Source organism: Tyto alba, unplaced genomic scaffold, assembly GCF_018691265.1.
Source record: "Tyto alba isolate M040663 unplaced genomic scaffold, T.alba_DEE_v4.0 Super-Scaffold_3, whole genome shotgun sequence".
Taxonomy (NCBI): domain Eukaryota; kingdom Metazoa; phylum Chordata; class Aves; order Strigiformes; family Tytonidae; genus Tyto; species Tyto alba.
Window position 1 is genome coordinate 8,514,762 of NW_024881304.1, and position 21,455 is coordinate 8,536,216.

Here is a 21,455-nt window from a genome sequence, read left to right on the forward strand (position 1 = left end):
CTTGTTTGAACTTTGAAGCTCCAAACAAGCTCAATCCCAAATCTATACTCTTTTCTGGACTCAGCTTCTGTGTGTGTCAGTGTGCATATGCATAAGAGACAGCTGGATAAAATATAAATGGATAGACAAACTGTGGAGGCTTTGGCACAGATTCCATAATAATGGTTCAGTGTACAAACCTGCACATCATTAATACTTTTATAATGAGCTATTAGTGGCACAAAGCAAGTGACAAAATTAATTCAAGCCAATTTTCTGTGGTAGCAAGGGATTTAAACACCCCCAGTGCTGTGTGTACATAAGAACACATAACCCAAATATCTTCTAGTATTTCATTAATGCATTTTTACTTCTATGTAGTCCACCCCCATCATTTTCATTCTATTATTTCTCATTACCAAAGTACTAATATGTAAATTAAATAAGTTCTGTATTCAGGAGTTGCTTGAACACCAGGAAACCTTTTCTTTCCTAATTATTTTTAGCATGAGAAACCTTCCATCATTCCTCACATCATTAATAAAGGCTATCCTTCCAAAAGCCCAGATTATGATAGTATCAGTGTCACTGGCAATGGAATTATTCAATAAAGCCAGATGCCGTGGGGGACAGCTTCTTTGGGTGTTATTGAAATCAGTACAGGAGGAAATACATTAAATGATCTATATGAATTACAGGAATCGGGTTCATTTGAAGCTCAGCACAACACAGAACAGATCTATTTAAATCTGTTACCACATCCTACATATTTTACTTCATATCTCTGACAGTCAGCCTTTCACAGACTTTCTAGCATATTCAAGAAAACTAGATCATTTGAACCACACTTTCAAAAACATGCTCATTTTTTGATCAGCATCTCAGTAGTTTAAAAAATTGCACTAACATGGTGAGCTAATGTCACCTCCAGTATAACCCTAGAGAGCTTAGTGAAGCTCAGAGGAGATAGTCTGGCCCTCCATACAATTATTTCATAAAATTACAATCTGCTTCATGTCAAACAGAAGAGGTAAAACACTTGCACCATTAATCCTTTCTGTCTGAGCTTCGGAAGCCCTGGCTGACAAAATGACATCTCTTGCACAATTCATCAATGTCATTTGCATAGATAGTTCCTTAAATAAATAATATGTACATATATATAGCTATCCACATGTGCTCCTGAGACTCATTTCCGACAAGGATCATCTCACAGGAGATAAAAAACAGGCGATATTCAGTCTCCTGAACAAAATCATCTGCAGCCGTAGAGATGAAAAGGACAAAGGACTGCTGTGAATAGCATTCACTGGAATCTTTCCTTTGTATTCTAGCATTTGAAAGATCATGATGACAGAATAGAAGTCTGTATGAAGATAATTTATTCAATAATAATTTATTCAATTTATTATTTCATCTGCAGGGAGTACCTGATGAGATCTCAAATACATGAAAAACTCATTTGCTAACAAAAACACTTTTGCACCATCATTGTAAAACAGATGAAAATCTAACCTTCCATGAATAAGACCTGAGCTAGACAGAGCAGGTCAGATTTACTGCATGCCACATGGGCAGTCTGACCCATCACATTTTGAAGTTTAATTATAACTACCATTGGTCAGATTGCAATATTCTTACCCTTTTAATTGCAGCGACATGCCCATAGCAGAGGTCTGACAGCTAATTCCCTCTATAAATTACTTTGGCTGAGAAGGCTAAACTCCCACTCCAGTCAGCTCCAACTGGAATTTAGCTCTCAAAAATCTCTCTTACTTTGTAACAGTAAGAAGAGCTAGTCACCTGCAGATAGTCAGAAGAGCGCAATACATTTTTGTTAGTCCTATATCTGCTCCAAGAATGTTTCCCCAGTGTGTTGAATTCAAAGGTAGCCATGAAGACAGAAATACATGGAAAAGTTTATTGTTTCTCAATAGTCAATATCATTAAAGAGAATCACTACTATTTTCACAGAATTGCAGAGCAACATTCTCTGTTAAAAATTGTTGCAGTGTTTCTGTAGTACATCCTTCCACCTGATTTGTTAGAACAGCCCCTATGATAAGCATAATAGCTGAAAAATGCAGGTATTAGGAGAACCTAATGTTACTTTTTTATACGAAGATGTATTTCATTCAAAACTTACAGGCATATATACTTACCAAAATTATGATGTTGGTGTTCTGTATTATATATGATACTTAAGGACATCTGTGGATCCAGTGGATCTTATACACTATTCCAATTGTTTGGACATCAGCAGTCTTTGAATCACAGATCATTATTAGAGTCTGTTTGTTTATGGGAGGAAATAGCTGGGCTATTTTAACATATTTGGAACAGAAAAATATTACATCAGGATGAAAGACTCTACAAAGAATATGTGCTGTGGGTGAGCTTCAGGGAACATGGTACCACAGAACTTCTCTCCCATCAGCATTTTCTCTTAGAAGAATTTACCTTCGTTTTCTACAAACTGGGATTCCCAGAAGTGTTTGTAATTAGCCTCACCATCTTCATACTGAAGCCAACTTTAAAATTCCCAGTTTTACAAACTGCCGTTGACTTCAAGGAATCACAACACCAAGCAACTTTGTTAGTCCCAACCTTGACGAGTGGGTCATACCAACATTTTTAATGTGTACTTTCCATTGCACCTGACAACGGTGCCAGAGGCATTAAAGATTAATCACACTGTAATTAACACCATTTTAACATAGACTTTTTTGACATAGGAGAGTGCAGTCCCCATGGGGATTGCCTGTGCAAGTTATACTCTTTCACACATGAAATGAGAATAGCTCAAGCATTGAGAATGTCTCATCTCACAGAATCACTCTGCATTATTTGTGAAGCAACCATAAGAAGTTACAGTCCATATCCTTACAGTCTGATCCAGTGAGTGAACAATTAGAGTGGAATAGCAGTGAAAAATGCTCAACAATGAAAAGGGCAGACAGATCTTAGAAAAAGGAGTATCTTTATGAGTTTGGCTTGTCAGGGTTACTTGAGGAACATGTCAGATCAGGAGAATGAGGGCTCAGATTCAGCACATGAAGGAGAGAAGACAGAATGAAAGAAGCATTGCTCTCACCTCTGCAATGATCCCCACACACCCAGCAATGACCGCAGCCTTTGCTTGAGCCCCACTCATCCCTCCGAGACCAGAAGTAACAAACACCTTTCCGGAGAGGTCTTCTGCCTTCAAGTAGCGACGGCCTGCATTGAGCACTGTGAGCTGCACACAACACAACAGAGCAATTGTCAGGAGTTATTTTCAGAGTCTCTGAAATTTAAAGACCTTACGTCCCTTTTGATAACAGAGTTTGAAACTCATGGGTCATTTGGACCATGAAACTCTTTTAATCTTTTAAGAAGGAAACATGTTACAAACTGATGTTATGGAAGTATCTGTCCTGTTTATTTCTCTCACCATGAAATAGAAAAGAATAACCAATGGTTCCCAACATGCTGCTCTGGATATAGAGACTTATTCAGGATGGCTGAAAAAGACAGCTAAGGAAAACAGCTAAGAAAACAAGCTAAGAAAATGTTTTATCTAGCACATTTGGTTGATTCATACTTCACTTATTGTAGTGAGATACCAGCTCAGATGGAGACCTTGATCGCAGATTCCTTCAGGTCTACATTCTGGATAAGATGCCATGGACTATCTGAGTGGAAGGACACTAATTTTTTAAGGAGCAGGCAATAAGAATTTCTTTGGGAGGCAGAATATCCTCTGGCAGCAATACAACACCTTCTCCAAAGGGCATCAGCAAATAGACCTTTTCCCAGTTTCTTACCACAGTCCCATGGACGATTCCCTGAGGCCCAATGTAGCAGTAGCTCCCCGCAGTCATCTGCCCATACCTAGCAATAGCAACGAACACAATGACACCACATGTTGCTCAAGCTGGAACGAATTTTGTACATGTCTATACATGTTTCCAGTATAAGAAAAAAAAATATCTCTGTGCTTTGATTTGTTGTTAAAGATCTGCTATTATCAAATTCACAACTTAATTGAGTTTCTTCATTAGCAATGCACAAACATGTTTTCAGAGGAACATTTAGCTCTACAAATTGAGTTCAAAAATGCATGGATCAAAAAACTGAGTGTAAACTTGTTCTGGCATTTAGCACAGTGACTAGGACACATGGACACTTTTTCATATTGTTGACATCTTTATGTCATTGGTTTTCAGTAGCATTTGTGCTTCTAAGTCAAATAGTCACTTTTGAAATTGTTAGCCCAAAATGGTTGTCCACATTCCTATGAAATTCCCAGGAAAGTAGCAGTAGACATTCTCTATTCATACCCTTTCTTCCAGCTTCCTTATCTGTACACACTCAGCTCTCTGGTGGTGTTATTTTTTTTTTTTCCATGTTATACAACAGAATAATAACCCTGTTCATCAACTAGATAAGCAGTAAAAAAGTAAATAAATAATAATTTAACAAAAAACAAAAAGAAATGGTAACTTTCTACTTCAAAGATTTCTCTTAGTGCAAAGGAATGTTTCATAACTTGTGTTTTCTGTAGATTTCAAAACCACCACTGCGAAGTGAAACTAGCCAGTGCTGTAAGTAGGTTATGATTATTAAGGCTTCAGACTGTAATTCAGCCAAGTCCCACACATAAACCCAATACTAATTCCTAGCAGACCTCAATTACATCCTTATATATGTGGCTGAAGATAACTCAAACTCCTAAGTAATTCCACTTAAGTGTGCACTAATGCTTTGCAGTATCAGGACTTTATGCAGCGCAGTTGAAATCCATCTGCATTAGAAATTTTAACCAGCCACTGCTTGATGTCTGAATTACATTTTAGTTAAGAATTTTATATATTTGAATAGTGAAAATTTAGAAAATTAGAATTAAATTAGAAAATGCAATAAATTTTAATAATAATCTTCCTACATTGTTACTCCCAAAGCAAACATCTTCTCATATTCATCTCTGGTGGAATAGTTGGGAATAACCTAAGAAAACAATCAAAATAAAATCCAGATGAGCAAATCAGAGATTTAAGCAGATCATTTTAACAGTCTAAATTTCTCTAACTATGGTCACACATATAGGACAACAGTGAAAAACGGGAGTAATTCACATGTTTTATTCCATAAATTCTAGTATTACAAAAAAGATGTCTGGTCTTTCTGGTAGTGTGACCATCATGCAAGTTTTAAGGAAAGCAGCTCTCTAGCCACAAAACTAGCCTGCAGAGAGATAGATACTGAATGTCTCAAAAGACTGGCACTGAACCAGTATGTTCACTTGTCCAGCTTGCCCTCCAAGCAAAGCGGTCCAGATATCTGAGCATCTGATTGTCCTAGTATCGGCTGGAACAAATTTAATTTTCTTCCTAGTATCTGGTATAGTGCTGTGGTTTGTATTTAGGATGAGAACAGTGTTGATACACTGGTGTTTTAGTTGCTGCTAAGTAGTGCTTATGCTAAGTCAGGGACTTTTCAGCTTCTCATACTGCCCGGCCAGCGGAGGCTGGGGGTACACAAGGAGCTGGGAAGGGACACAGAAAGGACAGCTGACCCTAATGAGCCTAACGGGTATTCCATACCATATGATGTCATGCCCAGTATATAAACTGGGGGGAGTTAGCTGGGGGGCACCACAGCTCGGGGATTGACTGGGCATTGGTCAGTGGGTGATGAGAAATTCTATTGTGCATCCCTTCTTTTGTCTATTCTATTATATTTTATATATATATATATTATTTTTTTCCTTCCTTTTCTGTCCTGTTAAACTGTCTTTATTTCAACCCACAAGTTTCTTTTTTTTTTTTTTTTCCTGATTCTCTCCTGCATCCCACTGGTGGGGGGAGCGTGAGTGAACAGTGTGGTGCTTAGTTGCCTGCTGGGGTTAAACCATGATTAATAATCATCTGCTTGCCTATTGAGGGCTTTTAAATCTTCCAAACTGAGCCAAGCGGAACTGTTTTGGTCAACAACATGTACAGCTCAGGCTCAGTCAGAACAGAAGTCATCTAATAAGGAGAGGATTGTATTCTCCATCACTGCAGACCAGCAAACCTGAGGTGAAAGCAAGTGTACTGGAATAAATAATGCAGAATTTGGACCCCACATTCTCCTGTGTGCTCTTGTAAGTTCAGGTGGTATAAATAATATTTTAATTCAGAAAACTGAACAGAAGAGGAATAAAAAGAGAAAATGAGATGCTGATACCTACCATGCCATTAGTAATTATTAATCGAGGAGCATACTGATGGCTGGGAAAGACTCCCAGAGGATGTCCACTGTACATTACTAATGTCTGCTCTTCAGTTATCTCTGACAAATAGTGCATTACCAACCAGAACTGAAAAGAAGAGCAAGGAAAGTGAGGGAACCTGTTCCATCTTACATTTATGTTTGTTTGTAAAGCTGCTAAACTCTGAGTATGAAAGCAACTATAGAGATAATGAGTTGTACTCACATGTGGAATAACAGCCAGAGCTCTCAACACATTCTTGCTTTTAATAAAGTTCATTAAGAGACATCACTCAGCAGGAAACATAAATCACCAACTAGTAAAAGTCTGAATAAGTTCCAGAATAATTTTGCCAGTACAAGCCTCAGAAATACTTCATTTTTAAAGCCATTCTAGTTTTATTTTGAGGTTAACCATTTGGATCTGGCACTTTTCTGGCAAACTTTCCAAAGCCAAACTGCTAAATTTTCCCTATAAAAGTGATTAAAATATGCACACATATTGTTGATCCTAACCTGAAATGGCTAATTCAGCATCTTCTGGTGCTTATCATCTTTTCAAGAAATGGATATTACAGTATGAACTTAAAAATGAAATAATTTTTCTTCTCAAAGAAAGAAATCAGCTTTCATTGTGGACAGTGAACAGAGTCCTTGAGGCATCAAGAAGTATACAAATAAATGCATTTCAGCGTTGTCCGCATAACTCAATAGTTACTCTTGATCTATGGCAAAAAGTAGGCTATGGTCATCTAAGATGCCTATAGATTTGACTCACACCCACCATTGTCTATCACAAAGCCCATTACATTCCACCGGACTTTTAGTGTGTGACAACTAGGCCTGACAGACACTTTCCCATGCAATATTGGAATTCAACAATAGCTTAAAACTACAGTTTCTGAAGGCATACAGAGGCAAAGTTTTGAGAAAAAATGGAACTGCTCATCAAAGAGACAGAAGTATCAGTTGTCATGGTCACTTAACCTCTCTGTGTCTTTGATCTGAATTAAAAATGGTATAGATTCTAAGCCAGTCCCTTCTAAGCCATCTAATTTCCAAGCCGCAAGTTAAGTTGAGCAGAAAAGAGTTACTAGAGTTACTGGCCTGCTCTTTACATTTCATTTTTGTTTCATGAAAAAAGTTGAACAATCAAATTCTAGTCCTAGGACAGAACAGGTAACTAGATGAACACTCAACTCTTTAGCAGCCTGGGAAAAACATTGTATTAAAATTAGAAGCTGTAAGATAGATATTTTTTAATTGAAAGGCACAGCTAGAATGGAGGGAGCAAAAGCTCTTCCTAACTTCAAGTACCGTTCTGTTGTCTGCTGGGCTGTAAAGTTAGCTCTGGAAATGGTATGTTCTTTAAAAATTATTCAGAAGAAATCAAAGGTCTACATAGATGATATAAACCAAACTGAACCTTTTCACTAGGAATTTAGCAATGATAGATTTCCAAAAAGCATGTTGTTTTCAAGCCACAAACAGAACAAAATGTTCTGTCATAACTGAATCATTCATGATTGCTACTCTGAGTAAGCAAAAACAAAAAGGTTTTGTTTGTTCTGCTGTGAAACAACTGCAGGTCATAGCTCTGGTTTGGATGAGAACAAGAGAAAAGAGAATATTTCTGACTTTGGCAGTGCTTCTACTTCACCTTGCAGCCCAGCATCTGCCTAAGTGATGTCAGTCTAATAAAGGCTACTATGTAAACTGCTGGCACTGCTCACATCAGAAATGCTGCAAAACTCATGTAGTTAACAGGCATTAGTTAACTGGGATTTACTAATTAAAACACAGAATAAAGAAATAGTGTGCATTGCCATCGTACATATCTTTTTAAAAGTCAGAAGAGTTTTGCCTCAAAATCTCCCTAAAGCATCCATTTAACTCCCATTTACCAGATTAGGAAAATGAAGCATGAGATTTCTCTTAGCCACAAACAAAAAATCCCAGTCAAACTGGGAAGAAAACCCAGGTTCCATGCTACAGTGAGGAATACACTCTTTTCCCCTGTCCTGGGTTGAGTGAGTGGTGGGGTTTTTTGGTGGCAGGGGAGGGGGCTATAGGGGCGGCCCCCTGTGTGATGACAGGGCATCCTGTCATCCCCTAATGAGGAACTTCTTATACACATTAGTATAAATTAGTATAAATGAACCCCAGGACATCCCCTAATTAGGAACTTCTTATACGCATTAGTATAAATTAATTTTTTAATAAGCAAGAGTCCAGGCTCAGGTAAAGCCACAACAAGGTGCATACACAATTCTTTATGACAGAAGTTGGCTCCTTAAGTCAGCTTTTCTGATGTGAGCTACAGAATTAGAAATCAAGACCTTCCCAGCCTTAGGGAGTGATGCTGCCCTTCAGGGTGGTGTAGCTTTCCACCTGTGCCACATTTACACCCGTTCCTGCCCTGTGGCCTTGAAGCATACCAGAGGCTGCAGGGATGACGTGGCTTTGGCATTCACAGTAATTACAATTCTGCCTGTCTATCCTCAGACACTCAGGACAGTTGTTCATTAAATGTTCCTCCTGCCACCACACACCTGTAGAGCATTCAGACCCAGACCATTTTTTTTTTTTTCTTGAGAGAATAAATTGAGCTCATACAAAACATAAGTCTAATGACAAAGTTCTCTTCAAAATGTTTCCCACATGTATTTTGCAGTACTTGGATTAAAGAAAGTGTATTTACTACCATTTTGGGATAAAGGAGAACAGAGATTATACAACCTCACCATAAACATCCTGGGTCTGATTTTAGACAGACTTTTACCCACCTGCCATTATTTTCAGGAGAGCAGGTATAATGTTGCTAGGCCTGACAGTAAAGTGCACTCTGATCTGGCCATCTAGCATGTAAATATTAACAGCTAATCTGATTTGCTTGGAAAAAGACTCAGGATTGCCCAATCTTTAATCAAAGCCTTTTTTACTATTATTTATTCCACTACTTGTGAAAAATGTTGCAAAAGTACCAGAAACGAGCAAGCAAAAGATGTGCTTTTTGTTTCCTAGAATTCATTTTGATTCTGAAGTTATCTGTGCAAAATACACAGGCACATACAAATGCATCAGAGAAAGACAAAGAACTGGTCTTTCATCATACACAACTTGCTATGTTTATGGTATTACGTTTAGTATTTCTACTGGGCTGTCTGTGCTCTCTTTACTAAATAAAGCTCTCCCCATCTATGCTTTTCATAACTGAGCATTCCTCTATCCAGACAGGATGTTTTGGAGTATTTTGAGACAACGGCTGCCAAGAATCATCACAAAATGCCTAAACAGAATGTGCTTGGGGAAGGGTGAAACTGATTTTGTGAAACAAACTGCAAAAGCATCAATGTCCTACCTGTGCCCAGTTGCTGAAGACCTGCCCATTTCCTCCATAAGTGACAAGCTCCTGGGGAAACTGAAAAAGGCAATTTAATAATAAAACAGTAAGGCAAGCACTTTTCTGAAACGTTTCAATGTACCTCTGAGCTATTTTTTTAAATCTCAGTAATAAATATTTTCTAAAGCTTTTTGCATCAACATTCTCTAGATTCTTGAAATCAGAAAATACCACCATAAACACGATAATTTAAGGAAAAAAAAACATTTTTCAAAATGAGATATTTGTTATTGTTACAATGGTATTTTGGATGCAGAATGCTACAAAGTGTTTCATTGATTGTAGTTTCTGTTTCAAACAGATATCACAGTAAACTCCCCTACAGAAGGACTGAGTGAGCTTATAGTGTGGTTGCCACTGGCATTTACAGCTGGAAGAGTCTATGACCAGCAGAGGATAGTTGCATGGCCTCTCCCCTGCCATTTACAAAAAGATGCATTACACTGGGTAGTGCTTGTACAGATGGACTCTGGTCCCATAATCCTCTAGTCAATCTGTCCTCGAGAGACGAGATTTCAAAGATACAGGAAGCATCAGCACTATTTTTTCAACATAAGTTGTAGCAGCAGTGTACTAAGAGCTGAGCTCTACCTCTCCCACAGACAGCGACAGAGCTCCTGTATATAGTGGGAGCTGGAGCAAAGCTTGTTGGTGTTTTTAGGAGGCCTCAGAGGTCTGTGTTAGGACTAGGACCCACTGTGCAGAGTTCAGAACTTAACACAGCAGGAAACTAAAGAACTTAATACAAAAGATCCCAAACCCCAGGAATCAAAACATAACCACATGAAAATTATAGAATCACCTTTAGTCCCTTGCAGGGACATTCAAGTACATCACTCCGTAAGGAGGCTGCCTTGGCACTGATGGAATTGGGCTGCTTACCTCACACACTGCAGCCATCTCAACACATACAGGGGCTGGCATGTACCTTGGGGCACAGAACCACCAAAAGGCTTATGAACAACTAAAATCCTATTCAGTCTATGGAAGAAGGATCATCTGCACAAGGATTAATTTCACCTATATGCCTAAATTGTTCAGATTTTACATGAGGAACATACAGGAAGTAACTTACAGATTTGCTACTGCTCTATGAATCTGGCTCCCTTATTCTCACTGTACCTTACCTGAGCCACCGAGGGATCCAGGTTATTCATGATCATCAACATAATGGCAGCAGCTGACTTGGTCTTGCAAGGGTAGTCTCCTATGGGGTACGCTCTGAAACAATAGTCACAAAAATTTAGGAGACACTTCAACTCACAAGTACAACCACAACAACATACCCCCTGCATGTCAACACATTCCTTTCAGTTGCAGACTTTTATTCAGGAAGGAAGGGGAAAAAAAAAGAAGAAAGTGCAGATCTGAAATGACATATGAGCCTTAACAGACAAATCAGGTTTTAACTGGTATCAGAACTAAACAAAGAAAAAAAATATATTAATCTTATAATTTGCTGAATCAGTTAATCACGATTGGTTATAAATATGGTGGCCAAGAGCTCCCATTGCTTTTTAACTGGATTATTTTGGGTGTGCTGGAACTGGCCTCTGTAGCACAGTTGCCAGGCCAAGCAGCTGAGTCCTGCAATGCCAAGGAAAACAGCATTGGTGGAAGCTGCCTTCAGGCTCATCAGCCCTTGTTATTTAAGATCCTATCTAAGAAAAACCACCCAGCTTGAATTTCAGTTCCAAAGAAGCTCTCAAAAACTGAACTAGTTAGGAGAAATATGGGCCTTTTTACTGAATAAGATGCATTTTATCCAGAAAGTCAAGAGGTGAGGTATGGGAAAGCCTCACAAAGGTATTCTGAGCCAGGTTTCCTAGCACTAATGTGCTTTAGTGTCAACTGCTGCGATCATCTCACCATTATCTTCTCCTCCACCAACTGCTTGTCATATCAAATTGCTCTAAAACTTCTAGTCCTAGATTTATACTGTAGCTCTTCAGGGGAGGGACAGTTCCTTTGATGTGTTTGCACAGGTCTTAGTACAATTGTGCTGAGGCCTCTAAGGTATGATAGCAAAAGGAAATATAAGCATTGATCAAGAGATTTGCTCTTTCCCTTTCTGTAAGCAACCATACTATTGCAGATGTTGGAAATTCCTGAAGATACTAGGATCATTTTACATAGTTTCTAAATAGTCTTCCTTTTGGACCATAGGTCTTCAGTGGCTGGACACTTGCTTTTTGCAGTTACAATGAAAAGGTTAGGCTAAAGAGTACCAACGGCAAAAAAAAATGGGCATCTGCTGACCAGTTCATGAGCCAAGATCTGGAATGTATCTTCTACAGATTCAGTGAATGGACTCCTCCCACGATCACATGCACTTTATCCTAGCTTTTTACATTAGGATACTAAAACAAATGCCTTGTAGTCATTGCCAAACCAGGAGGGAAAGCTTTTGAGTTTTTCCACAATACTTTTTTATTAGTGTTTTCTGCTTTTCTAAGCTTGATGTGATAAAATAACAGGATTTATATGGAATGATATCAATTCATCAAGAGGAGATATTTCCACATACTATTGCTCAGAACATAAGAAACCCAAAGTTCAGATATCAGCTGAGCATGGGAACATAGGTGTTAAATGGAGCAGAACCAAGTTCTGTTGAACAAGAACTATGCTCCCTGAGTGCAAGTGTCCTCATCTGCAGTTTGGGACTAGGGTCCTCTGAAGTCCAGCTCTGCAATATCTTTCAGACACTCTTCCAGTTGTCGTCCTCTTAGCTGAATTCTGCAAGAGCTGACTCCAGACTAGTATGGGCAGCACAGAAATATGGATGTCTGTGGAAATCAGAGTGCTTTCTAGTTGCTTGCTTTATTCAGATTCCTGTATAGACATTAACCAGGCCCCTGCTGGATGCAAAAAGGAATGAATCAGTCTAAAAAAAAGCAGCTATCCCCTGGCAGCCCTCTCTGAAACTGTTCTGCTTTACAAACATTAGCCCCATCGGCCCTAGACTGAAGTGATGCTCCAAGATCAATAGGCAACAGGCACAGCATATTACAAACTAGGGTCAGATACAGGTTCCAGTGATGGAAAAATGTACTGTCTTTTAAGCCTGGAAAGCCTTCTTTGTGAGACTGGGAAACAACGAGCCACTCAGAGCAGGTCCCAAGCCACCTACTCGTCTGATCTTACCTCTTGGTTTGAGACTTGACTTGCAGCAGCTCAGGACTATTGCAAGTTTTCTATCTAGGTTGCAATCAGAGGTCTCTGAGTAATGACTGGCCCCTAGAAACTAAGACTTGCCATGTGGCAGAGCATTTGAGATCTCTGTGTACTGTAAAACTGGCATTACCAAGCACACAGCTTTGCACAATCCTTTCCCTGTGTTCAGTGGTGCTGAGCTTTCCAGCATCAAGACTGTCCTGGCCCTGCCACAGCCTATCCAGAAGAGCTCGTGCTGTCTCCCTGCTAGTCCCATGGGACTCTCATGAGGACAGAGAGGATGAAAGATCATTGTTATGCAACTTTAAAGAGCGTCCCAAAACATACAGTATCACTCACTGGAAATGAAACCACTGCTATCTAACTACACACAGAAGATCCAATTTATTCAGATGATACGCTTGATTAATATGTTATGACATGACTTCTACAAGAGGTAAATTAGGACACAGCAATGCCACTATTTAAAGGTCAGTTCTACAGGTGAGAGCTGGTAAGCAAATGGCAGTTGAATGCAGTGTGAACCATCTAGTCCTTACCTCATCTCAATATCTGGAAAGAATCTATACATATAAATATGACCATACAGCCTGAGTTCTTCGGCAAATTCCAGTGCCAGCTTCTTCTGTATTTCAGGTGGGAAATAACGCAAGGCATTGCGCAAAGCCAGCTGCCAAAAAAAAAAAACAAAAACAAACAAACAAAAAAAAACCACAACAACAACAAAACAAACAAACAAACACACACCAAAAAGACAAACAAGGGAGACAAAAATCAATGTAAAAGAAAAATAGAGTTAAGTGGGTGGTCCTGAACTTTAATCAGACTGAGCTGGGAGCCTGCCTAAGCTATCACAAGGATGATACAATTTAAAAGGCCAAGCTCACACCAGGGGTGCTCCATTCTTGCTTTCCTACTGAAGTGTTTCCACCTGCATCTTTACTTGTAGACTCAATTGCTGTACACAAGTAACCCTCCCCTTTCCACCCACCCAAATCTGTATAGACAAACCATGGAGATTTGTTAAGGCATGGACGAATTCCCTCTCACAATGCTAGGGGGCACTGAACTACCAAGGAAAAAATTTTTCAGAAATATTTAGACTGAGACCCTGAACACCCTACTGTACTTTCCATTCAAACACGGGACCTTAGCCCTGAGTTGTGTGACCTGCTCCCAGATGAAGATGTTCTTAGGCTAACTTTTATTAAAGATTCACTACAATTAGCATCCTAATGTATTGCAGAGAGTGGTGGTTTACATTATTTTATTGATGCTACATGTATCACTTCCAAATTAGCTAAAGTGATTACTGGGCACTGAATTAAATTCTGCAGATTATATTATGTAGCTCATACTGCCTATTACCTTCAAAGACATTACCCGTAATTTACAAAGTATAGTATGACCTTTTGGATGAATGAAACCATAAATAAATCACTATCCTTAGTGACAGTCTGTTAAATCATGTCTCTGTATTCCATGTTCCATTTGATTAAAACCATAATGAGAATAAAGATCTTGTAATCTTTAAAAAGCCAATGTCATGCAAAGATGATAAAAGATATTGTAAGTTCCCTGACAAATGGTGACACTATCCATATTACTTGTAGTTGAAGAGATTCACAAATCATATAGAATTTCACATCTTCATTAGGCTGATTTTTAATGGCTGTCAAAAGGATAGAAAGGGATCCAGCTTGCTTCCAAATCTGGTAACGGTCTACAAAACAATCAGGAGACCCCAGTTTTGGAGAGGCCTGAGTATAGCAAGGATACCTCATGTTTGTGATACCTGCCACTGGCACTTCAGGGATGTATGGAAGCAAGTATTTTCTGGAGGAATTTTAGGGGTAGGCTGTCATACAGGTATCTAGAACAAAGGCATCCAGAACCATCCACCCTGGTAATAAGTTCTGAAAAGCTCTATAAAGCCCTCAGCTTAGCACTAAACCTCCCCATTCAACATGACTATGGTCTGGCTCTTATGGCTAGAGCTCTCCAGCCCCTTCATGCAACCATGCTGGTCTCACATACCTTAGAGCACACTGAAATAACAATATCTCTAAATCTAAAAATGTCCCATATTAAGAGAGGTTTTGTTGGCATACTTGCTACTGAATAGGCATATGGGTCAGAACCTTGCAGATCAATGAAGCTATACTGATTTACACCAGCTGAGGATCAGACCAGTTAAACCCTACAAGTTAGATTTGTCATTCCACACAGAGAATGACCTATTTATCAGATGAGAAAACGCAAATTCCATCTTCAAATACCACCTTATTCTTCTCCAGTTAGATAAGCAGTCATTTTTCAAGGGCATGTTATTAATAAACACAAAAATCCCAGCTATATCCACACACAAAATATGTGGGGATTTTCAAAGTCAATCTCAGAGGCAAGCAGCCATCACAGTGGCTTCTAGATCTAAGAAATTTCTAAAGAATATAATCACCTACACCCCTTACAACAACAGAATCAAGATGAAAACATTGCCACATGTGGTATTTTGGCTGTCTGTGAGAACTACAGAGAACTATCAGGGTGAGTGTTTTGCTTCCAGTCTGGCAAAGATCACCCTGTCTTTGATCAATATATTATTTTTATTATAATGAAACTGATGGGGAAATATTTTTATTCACCCTAAAAATACAAGGAATCAAAATCTGTTTGGATTTTCAAATAAATTCACTTGAAGTGAGCCTCTATCCTATTAATGGTACACATTAGCAGAAGCCTGAATTTTGATGATGCAAACATTAAAGAAACATGAACTTGGATGTTACATGAAGGGCTAGAAGGGTGCCTTGGTTGCACAGACAATAGAGATCTTATCAAAGAGGACTAAGACTGTGGCTTGTTTAGCTTAACTGAACAAAGGTGACATTTGATTGCAGGATAAGTGTCCAAGCAGGAAGGAGCTTGAGGGAAATGCTGTAAGAGGTATAAATAGCTGTGAATTAGACATAAAAAAAAGGTAGTCTTGCAATTAGAAGAATTTAAATATAAGAGATTCTGAAACAGTCTCTCAGTAGGAGAGCTGGGGCACTTAAAATTGCCTGGATAGAGCCTGACTGCTTTATGAAAGGGCAATTGCCATGTACATCAGGAAGAATTTTGTGTATTCATTATTGAGTCATAAACTGAATAACCAGAGAAAGGCACTCAAGGAACAAATTCAAATTGGCCAATCATCATGCTTTGTGGAAAGGCGATACAAGGTCATTATTCCTTGCATTTCATTAAAGCACCATATAAAACATTATCCTAACTTTTAAGTAGGATTGATTTACCTATAACTGACACATTGCATTCTGAATATTAGAAATGGTGCATTTGATATTTAGGTGTTCTTCCTGTTCATAACTTCCACTGACAGAAGCTTAAGCTGCACATGCTCAGCACCTCTGAAAAACCAGGTCTGGAGTTCATTGATGTCTTAAAAAAAATAATTAATTGCACTTATACTCCTGAGCCAGATAGGTTGCTTAAAAAAAAAAAAAAACTGCTCTGAATTTGCTGAGTTACTGATTCAGTTCAGTTCAGTGCAATACAAGCATTGGATACAAAGTCCTCCCCTGAGATCTGAAAGTTGGTTCTAACATTTGATTCTTGTGTTTAAACTCTAAATCACTATTAGGGTGTCTTTTTCTGTATTCACTTGTACTTACACAGTAAAACATGATCTTGCTGCTATTTAATCAAGATTCAGACCTCTCGATGTCAACAAAATGTTGCCAAAAGAACCCATTAAATCTTGCTCCAATCAATCATCTGTAAATATCTTTGTTGGGGAATTCTCTTGAGAAATCAAGTATACCAGCCTCTTTGTTAATTGGCTTTTGTTGAAGAGCCAGTGCCTCTTCACAAGGAATGTCATCCATTTTTATTGGCTAACAAGTTCATCAGGACTTCCAATTTAAGGATCCTGAGATGCTCAAACACTAAGATCTGCAGTCTCCCTGTTTACTGAGGGAAAGGGAATCATGCAGATAAGAAGTGACTAGTTTAATTCCACAATGCTTTCATTCTTAGTTCTGCCCCTTTTCCAGGGGAGATGTTGCTTGCCTCTGACCTCTCATCTTCTGCCTGATGATATCTAGGCCCAGAATCTTTTGTGGCACTATTGTCTAAACAGCCACCATAAAAGCAAGATTGTGATTTCATGTATTATTCTTCCTGATAGGTCCCACTTTTAGATCAGCTTAGCTGGGAAGTAAACACACCAACTTCTGACTGGCCATTGCTATAAATGTCCTCCAGGCTGTGAAAGTTTAACCAAGTTCTTTATCATCCAGATGTTCCAAAACAAGAACCAACAAGTTGACCTTCACAATCCACATATAAGCTTTTAAAATTGTCCTCATTTCTGGTTGTGCAAAACAACCATTAAGGTCAAATGTCCTGCTTCTCCAGAAAGTCAAAGAACTTCAGGTGCTATGTGTCTTCACAGGCTCTGGTCTTCAGCTCTTTGGAGTAGGATGTCATGAAGCAGCAAGGCCCAGCTGCTTCCTAAGGGATAGGGAGGCAGAGTAACAGATCCAGCAAGAGAGGCAATTCACCAGCTAGGGCCCAGCCTCATGGTACCCAAGAGAGTTAAGCAGGACAGCCTAGGGATTGCAGCCAGGTTCCACCAGGAGTCTAGGTCATCATGCAAGATCGTGGTGATGCTTACCACCAAAAGATAGGGCCCAGAGATCACCAGGAAGGTTCATACTAGCAAGTCAGCCCACAGGTTAGAAATCAGCTCCAGGAGATCCATGACTTGGCACATGGACATCCTGTGATAAAACTAGAGAGACACATCTCCCACATAACTAAGATTGAAGTCCCAGGCCTGAGCTTAAATGGATCCGCTAAGCCTATGGGCAGAGGCCATGGGTGGAGATCTCAGGTGAGGTTCATCAAGGTCATCAAGGCCCATTACTGACCTCAGGGCCCTGTGACAGAAACACAACTGATACTGCAATCAGGTAACAGATGATCATGCTGGGGTAGCAGGAAGACTGTAACATGACTTGGATTCTAAGATACATAAGGGAACTGCTGCATGGATGAAAGCACAGCATTTTTTTCTTATTCTGAGCAACACCAAGAAGTGTACATTCTTCCTGAGTTGCTCCAGTTTTACTGGAAAGTCAATGAGTATTGAGCATGCAACATCCTTGTTCTGCAAAGGACACACCATACATAAGATTTTGAGGGTAGTTTCTTTGTAGCATATTCACATTAAGAAATGGATGCTGAGAAACAGAAAGCTAGGGTTTCCTGAGCTGTGGAGGGAAAGAGGGAGGATATGGCTGTTTCAGGCCTCAGGCAAAGAATGCCAAAGGAAGAGAATTCAGGAAACTTATAAACAGAATCAGTTCTGAGAAATGGCCTGATTTATCCAAGAAGATTAAAGTTAGTATGATAGGAAGAACTACATACCTATTCAGCAAACCCTAAAACACACAGAACTTTATCACTTTCTATTATAACCACAAAAGGATGCCCAAGAAAATAAAACATTGGCAGTACTAAGGTTTATTATCGTGGAAAGAGCTAAAACTGGAATGAAGGCCTATGAACAGAGGGACAAATCCTGAGGAAATAATCAGAGCATTATTAACTTCACTCTGTCAAAGCTTCCCCTGAATACTTCAATTGGAAAATGAACACAGTGTCATACATAAAGACAAGCCTCACAATATGCTCATCATTACATACTGTCAACAAAATCTGGAAGCCTGTCTTGAGATTTAAAAACCAACTTGTAGGCAGACAACCTTTCTGTCTACAAGCTTTTCTAAGCATGGAACACCTCTTAAAAAAAAGAGATTTGACCTTTCAGATATAAAATAAATACCAGCTGAGCCTCTAACCATTAGGATTTTAAGGTGGAGGATTAAGAGTAAAATAAATCAGAAAGGAAGCTTTTAAATATTTGACAGTCTAACAACCCAAGCAGCATGACCTCTTATCACATGTAGGTAAGAAGGAAAGATGAGACTAGGATGTTAGACAGTAGACTGGGGCCAGAAAATCAGTCTATTGCTGTATTCCTGCAACACTTAAAGAAGACAAGAAACTATCCCAGTTCCTGTACAGAGAGTGAGGATTTTGTCATTACCTTTCTCTCCCCAGGAAAAGAGAAAGGTTTGGCATCCTTTTGAGAGACACCATCTCCTCTTCTATAAAATGGACTCCTTTATGCTATAGCAGACTTCTGGGGAAAAGTGATTTAGCAAAGGCAAGAAAAAAAATGGTGATGATTGGCAATGTTCTGACATACAGTGAAGCTCACTCCCCACTCCTTTATCTTCACTGCCACCATCACAGCCCCCTTCTGCACACTTAGAAGCCACACTGCCATGTGTCTGAGCTGTCCCAGGCACAGACAGGATGCCTCAGCCATGAATGCTCCTGACATTGAAGTAAATCCTCTTTGGATATCTTACAGCTGTTCCTCCTTTTACCCTTTGCTAGGCTCTCCTCTGCTTGTGGAAGTGGACTTTGAAAGAATTTAGCTGTTGATGCCAGTGGGGAACTCCCACGAAGGCAAGGAAGTTGTGTGCAACTTGTTAGTGGGGAAAGAACTTTTGTATTCTGACCAGAATGTCACATTAGAAGTGATGTTACATGTGATGAAGCACAGACTTTCAAGTTAAAGAACCCACCTTATCCTCTCCCACACAAATTCCTAAGGAGCTCCACCCATTGAGCATTATTTTCTGCTGCTGATTTTTTAAAAATCTCTAGCATGAAATAATGCATTGATTACTTTAGAGGGTATGTAGAGTATTCAAACAAACAGAGACAGGAAAAGAATTGCACAACTAAAGACAATAATTAACTCAACTCCCTACAAACTTGCCTAGATTCCAGGACACTCGGACTACTGGTTAAAATAATTATCTTTGGATCTCTTATGGAATATACAGTTGTGTAGCTTGTACCATGATGCTGTTTCATGACATTTGATATTTATTGTATTTGAAGGGTTAGCTTTCACTCCCATACATATGCAGTGTTTTTGCAAGAGCATTCATAATTTCATCTCCAAGGAACAATGATGGATTGACAGCACTGAAGTCTAATGCCTCCTGTTTAGCCATTTAAAGTCACAGAAGCTGTTGTGCAGCAAATCTTCCTCATATCAACCTGCTTATCTCTGGGGAAGGAAGAAAGCAAGCCAGCAGAAGAGTTTCCAGCACTTTGTCCCATTACCCACTGAAATTATAACACCAAGGAAATACATTTGCCACAGTGTTAGGTGCACACTCAGAAAAGCATTTGAAGCAATCAGGCCTGCTGCCCCAAGCTGCACTTATCTGAAAGGAAGAGAAGTGAGGCCCTGTGAAACCCCATGTTACCTTTTTCTCCTGAGCAGTGAGATTAGGGGTTCTCACGGGTGCATGGGGTATTCCTTTCCTCCGACCTCTGTTTTCAGGCAATGGGTATAGAGGAAGGCCACGACAGATTTCCTTCAGGCTGGTCATAGCTGCTGAGGAAATATGAGGAGGAAAGACAAGGCAAACTGGAGAGGTACAAGGAATGGGGAATGAAGAGTGCAGGCAAGCAAGTTATTAAGCGATTCAGAGGCACCACCAACCCGGGGTGATCTCAAAGAGGACAGCTTGTCCTCTGGCTTTTGCAAACAGGCCGGTCAAGCAGAGGGGGCAGGCGGCACAGGTGACACACCTCCCCCCTCTGTGTGGTGCCATTGGCTCTTCCCTCCTCCTCCAAAATGAATGATTCACAGTTTTGCTGTTTATTCTCTGGGTGCTTTGTCAGCTGGTGCTGTGCTAAGCCACTAGAGCAAACTCAGTCGCTTTCCAAATCATCTGATTCTCCCAATGTCCTAGTGAGAGTCATGGTCTGGGGCATGAACCTTGCCTGACACCTCAAGGATTGTGCATTTACATTTCTGTAGTTTAGGAACTAACTAAATATAATCATAATTATTCATGTCACTCTTCATACACACTGTTCAGCTAAGATGGGCATTCTTTGTTTGACACCTCTAGGTATGAGCTCTTCCTCAGATCTCATCAACTTCTCTTCTAAACAACAGCGGTTGTCAATGATAACAGAAAAATTTCCCCTTTAGGTGTTAGCTTCTCTTAGCTCACAGGCATGAATGGATTTTAGCAGTATTAAACTGGAAACGTACTCATTAGCACTGGTACTTTTTTTTTTTTAAGACTGGCATCAATTAGGAGGAAGAATTAAGGCTTTCAAATCTAAGTTACTTTTATACCCTACAGTTAACAACAGCTAGAAAGTCTGATGGTACTGCCATCCAGACAGCACAAGTAAATGAATATACTTAACTTTGATTTTCCACTTACAGTGCAACATGAACTTTGCTCTCCGTTTTGAGTTGTTTAAACCATGCAGGAGCTTCTTGACCTTTATTACATCCATGGAACTACAACTCTTGGCCAGGGAATTTTCCCAAGTGCCACAGTTTAAGCCTGGTGAAATTAATTGGGAGAAACATTTCTGTTAGGAATGAGCCTAAAACCTAGGAAGAAAAAAATACTGCATTTTTGCACAAAGGCATCAATCAACAAGCAATGACAACAAAGCACAATTATTAAATGACAGCATCTCATTAATGTCACGTTGGCTTTAGCTCTAGGACATACTGCACATCCCCAGCTCCCACTGAAGA

The 21,455-nt window shown here is 39.5% G+C and overlaps 1 protein-coding gene across 3 annotated transcripts in view; it reads right to left on the minus strand.

Moving 5' to 3' along the window:
• The window catches only part of UROC1 (urocanate hydratase 1), a 47,001-nt gene that overhangs the window by 23,664 nt on the left and 1,882 nt on the right, over window positions 1-21,455 (minus strand). For 2 of the 3 annotated variants that reach the window (XM_042799697.1, XM_042799695.1), the window contains exons 4-12: window positions 21,130-21,255; window positions 20,152-20,282; window positions 13,333-13,463; window positions 10,744-10,837; window positions 9,575-9,634; window positions 6,194-6,322; window positions 4,907-4,968; window positions 3,786-3,852; window positions 3,074-3,217 (exon numbers count right to left, since the gene is read on the minus strand). In XM_042799697.1, the coding sequence (XP_042655631.1) occupies window positions 3,074-3,217; window positions 3,786-3,852; window positions 4,907-4,968; window positions 6,194-6,322; window positions 9,575-9,634; window positions 10,744-10,837; window positions 13,333-13,463; window positions 20,152-20,282; window positions 21,130-21,255 (944 nt within the window). The remainder of the gene's footprint in view (window positions 1-3,073; window positions 3,218-3,785; window positions 3,853-4,906; window positions 4,969-6,193; window positions 6,323-9,574; window positions 9,635-10,743; window positions 10,838-13,332; window positions 13,464-20,151; window positions 20,283-21,129; window positions 21,256-21,455) is intronic. The other variant, XM_042799696.1, reaches the window with a different exon arrangement.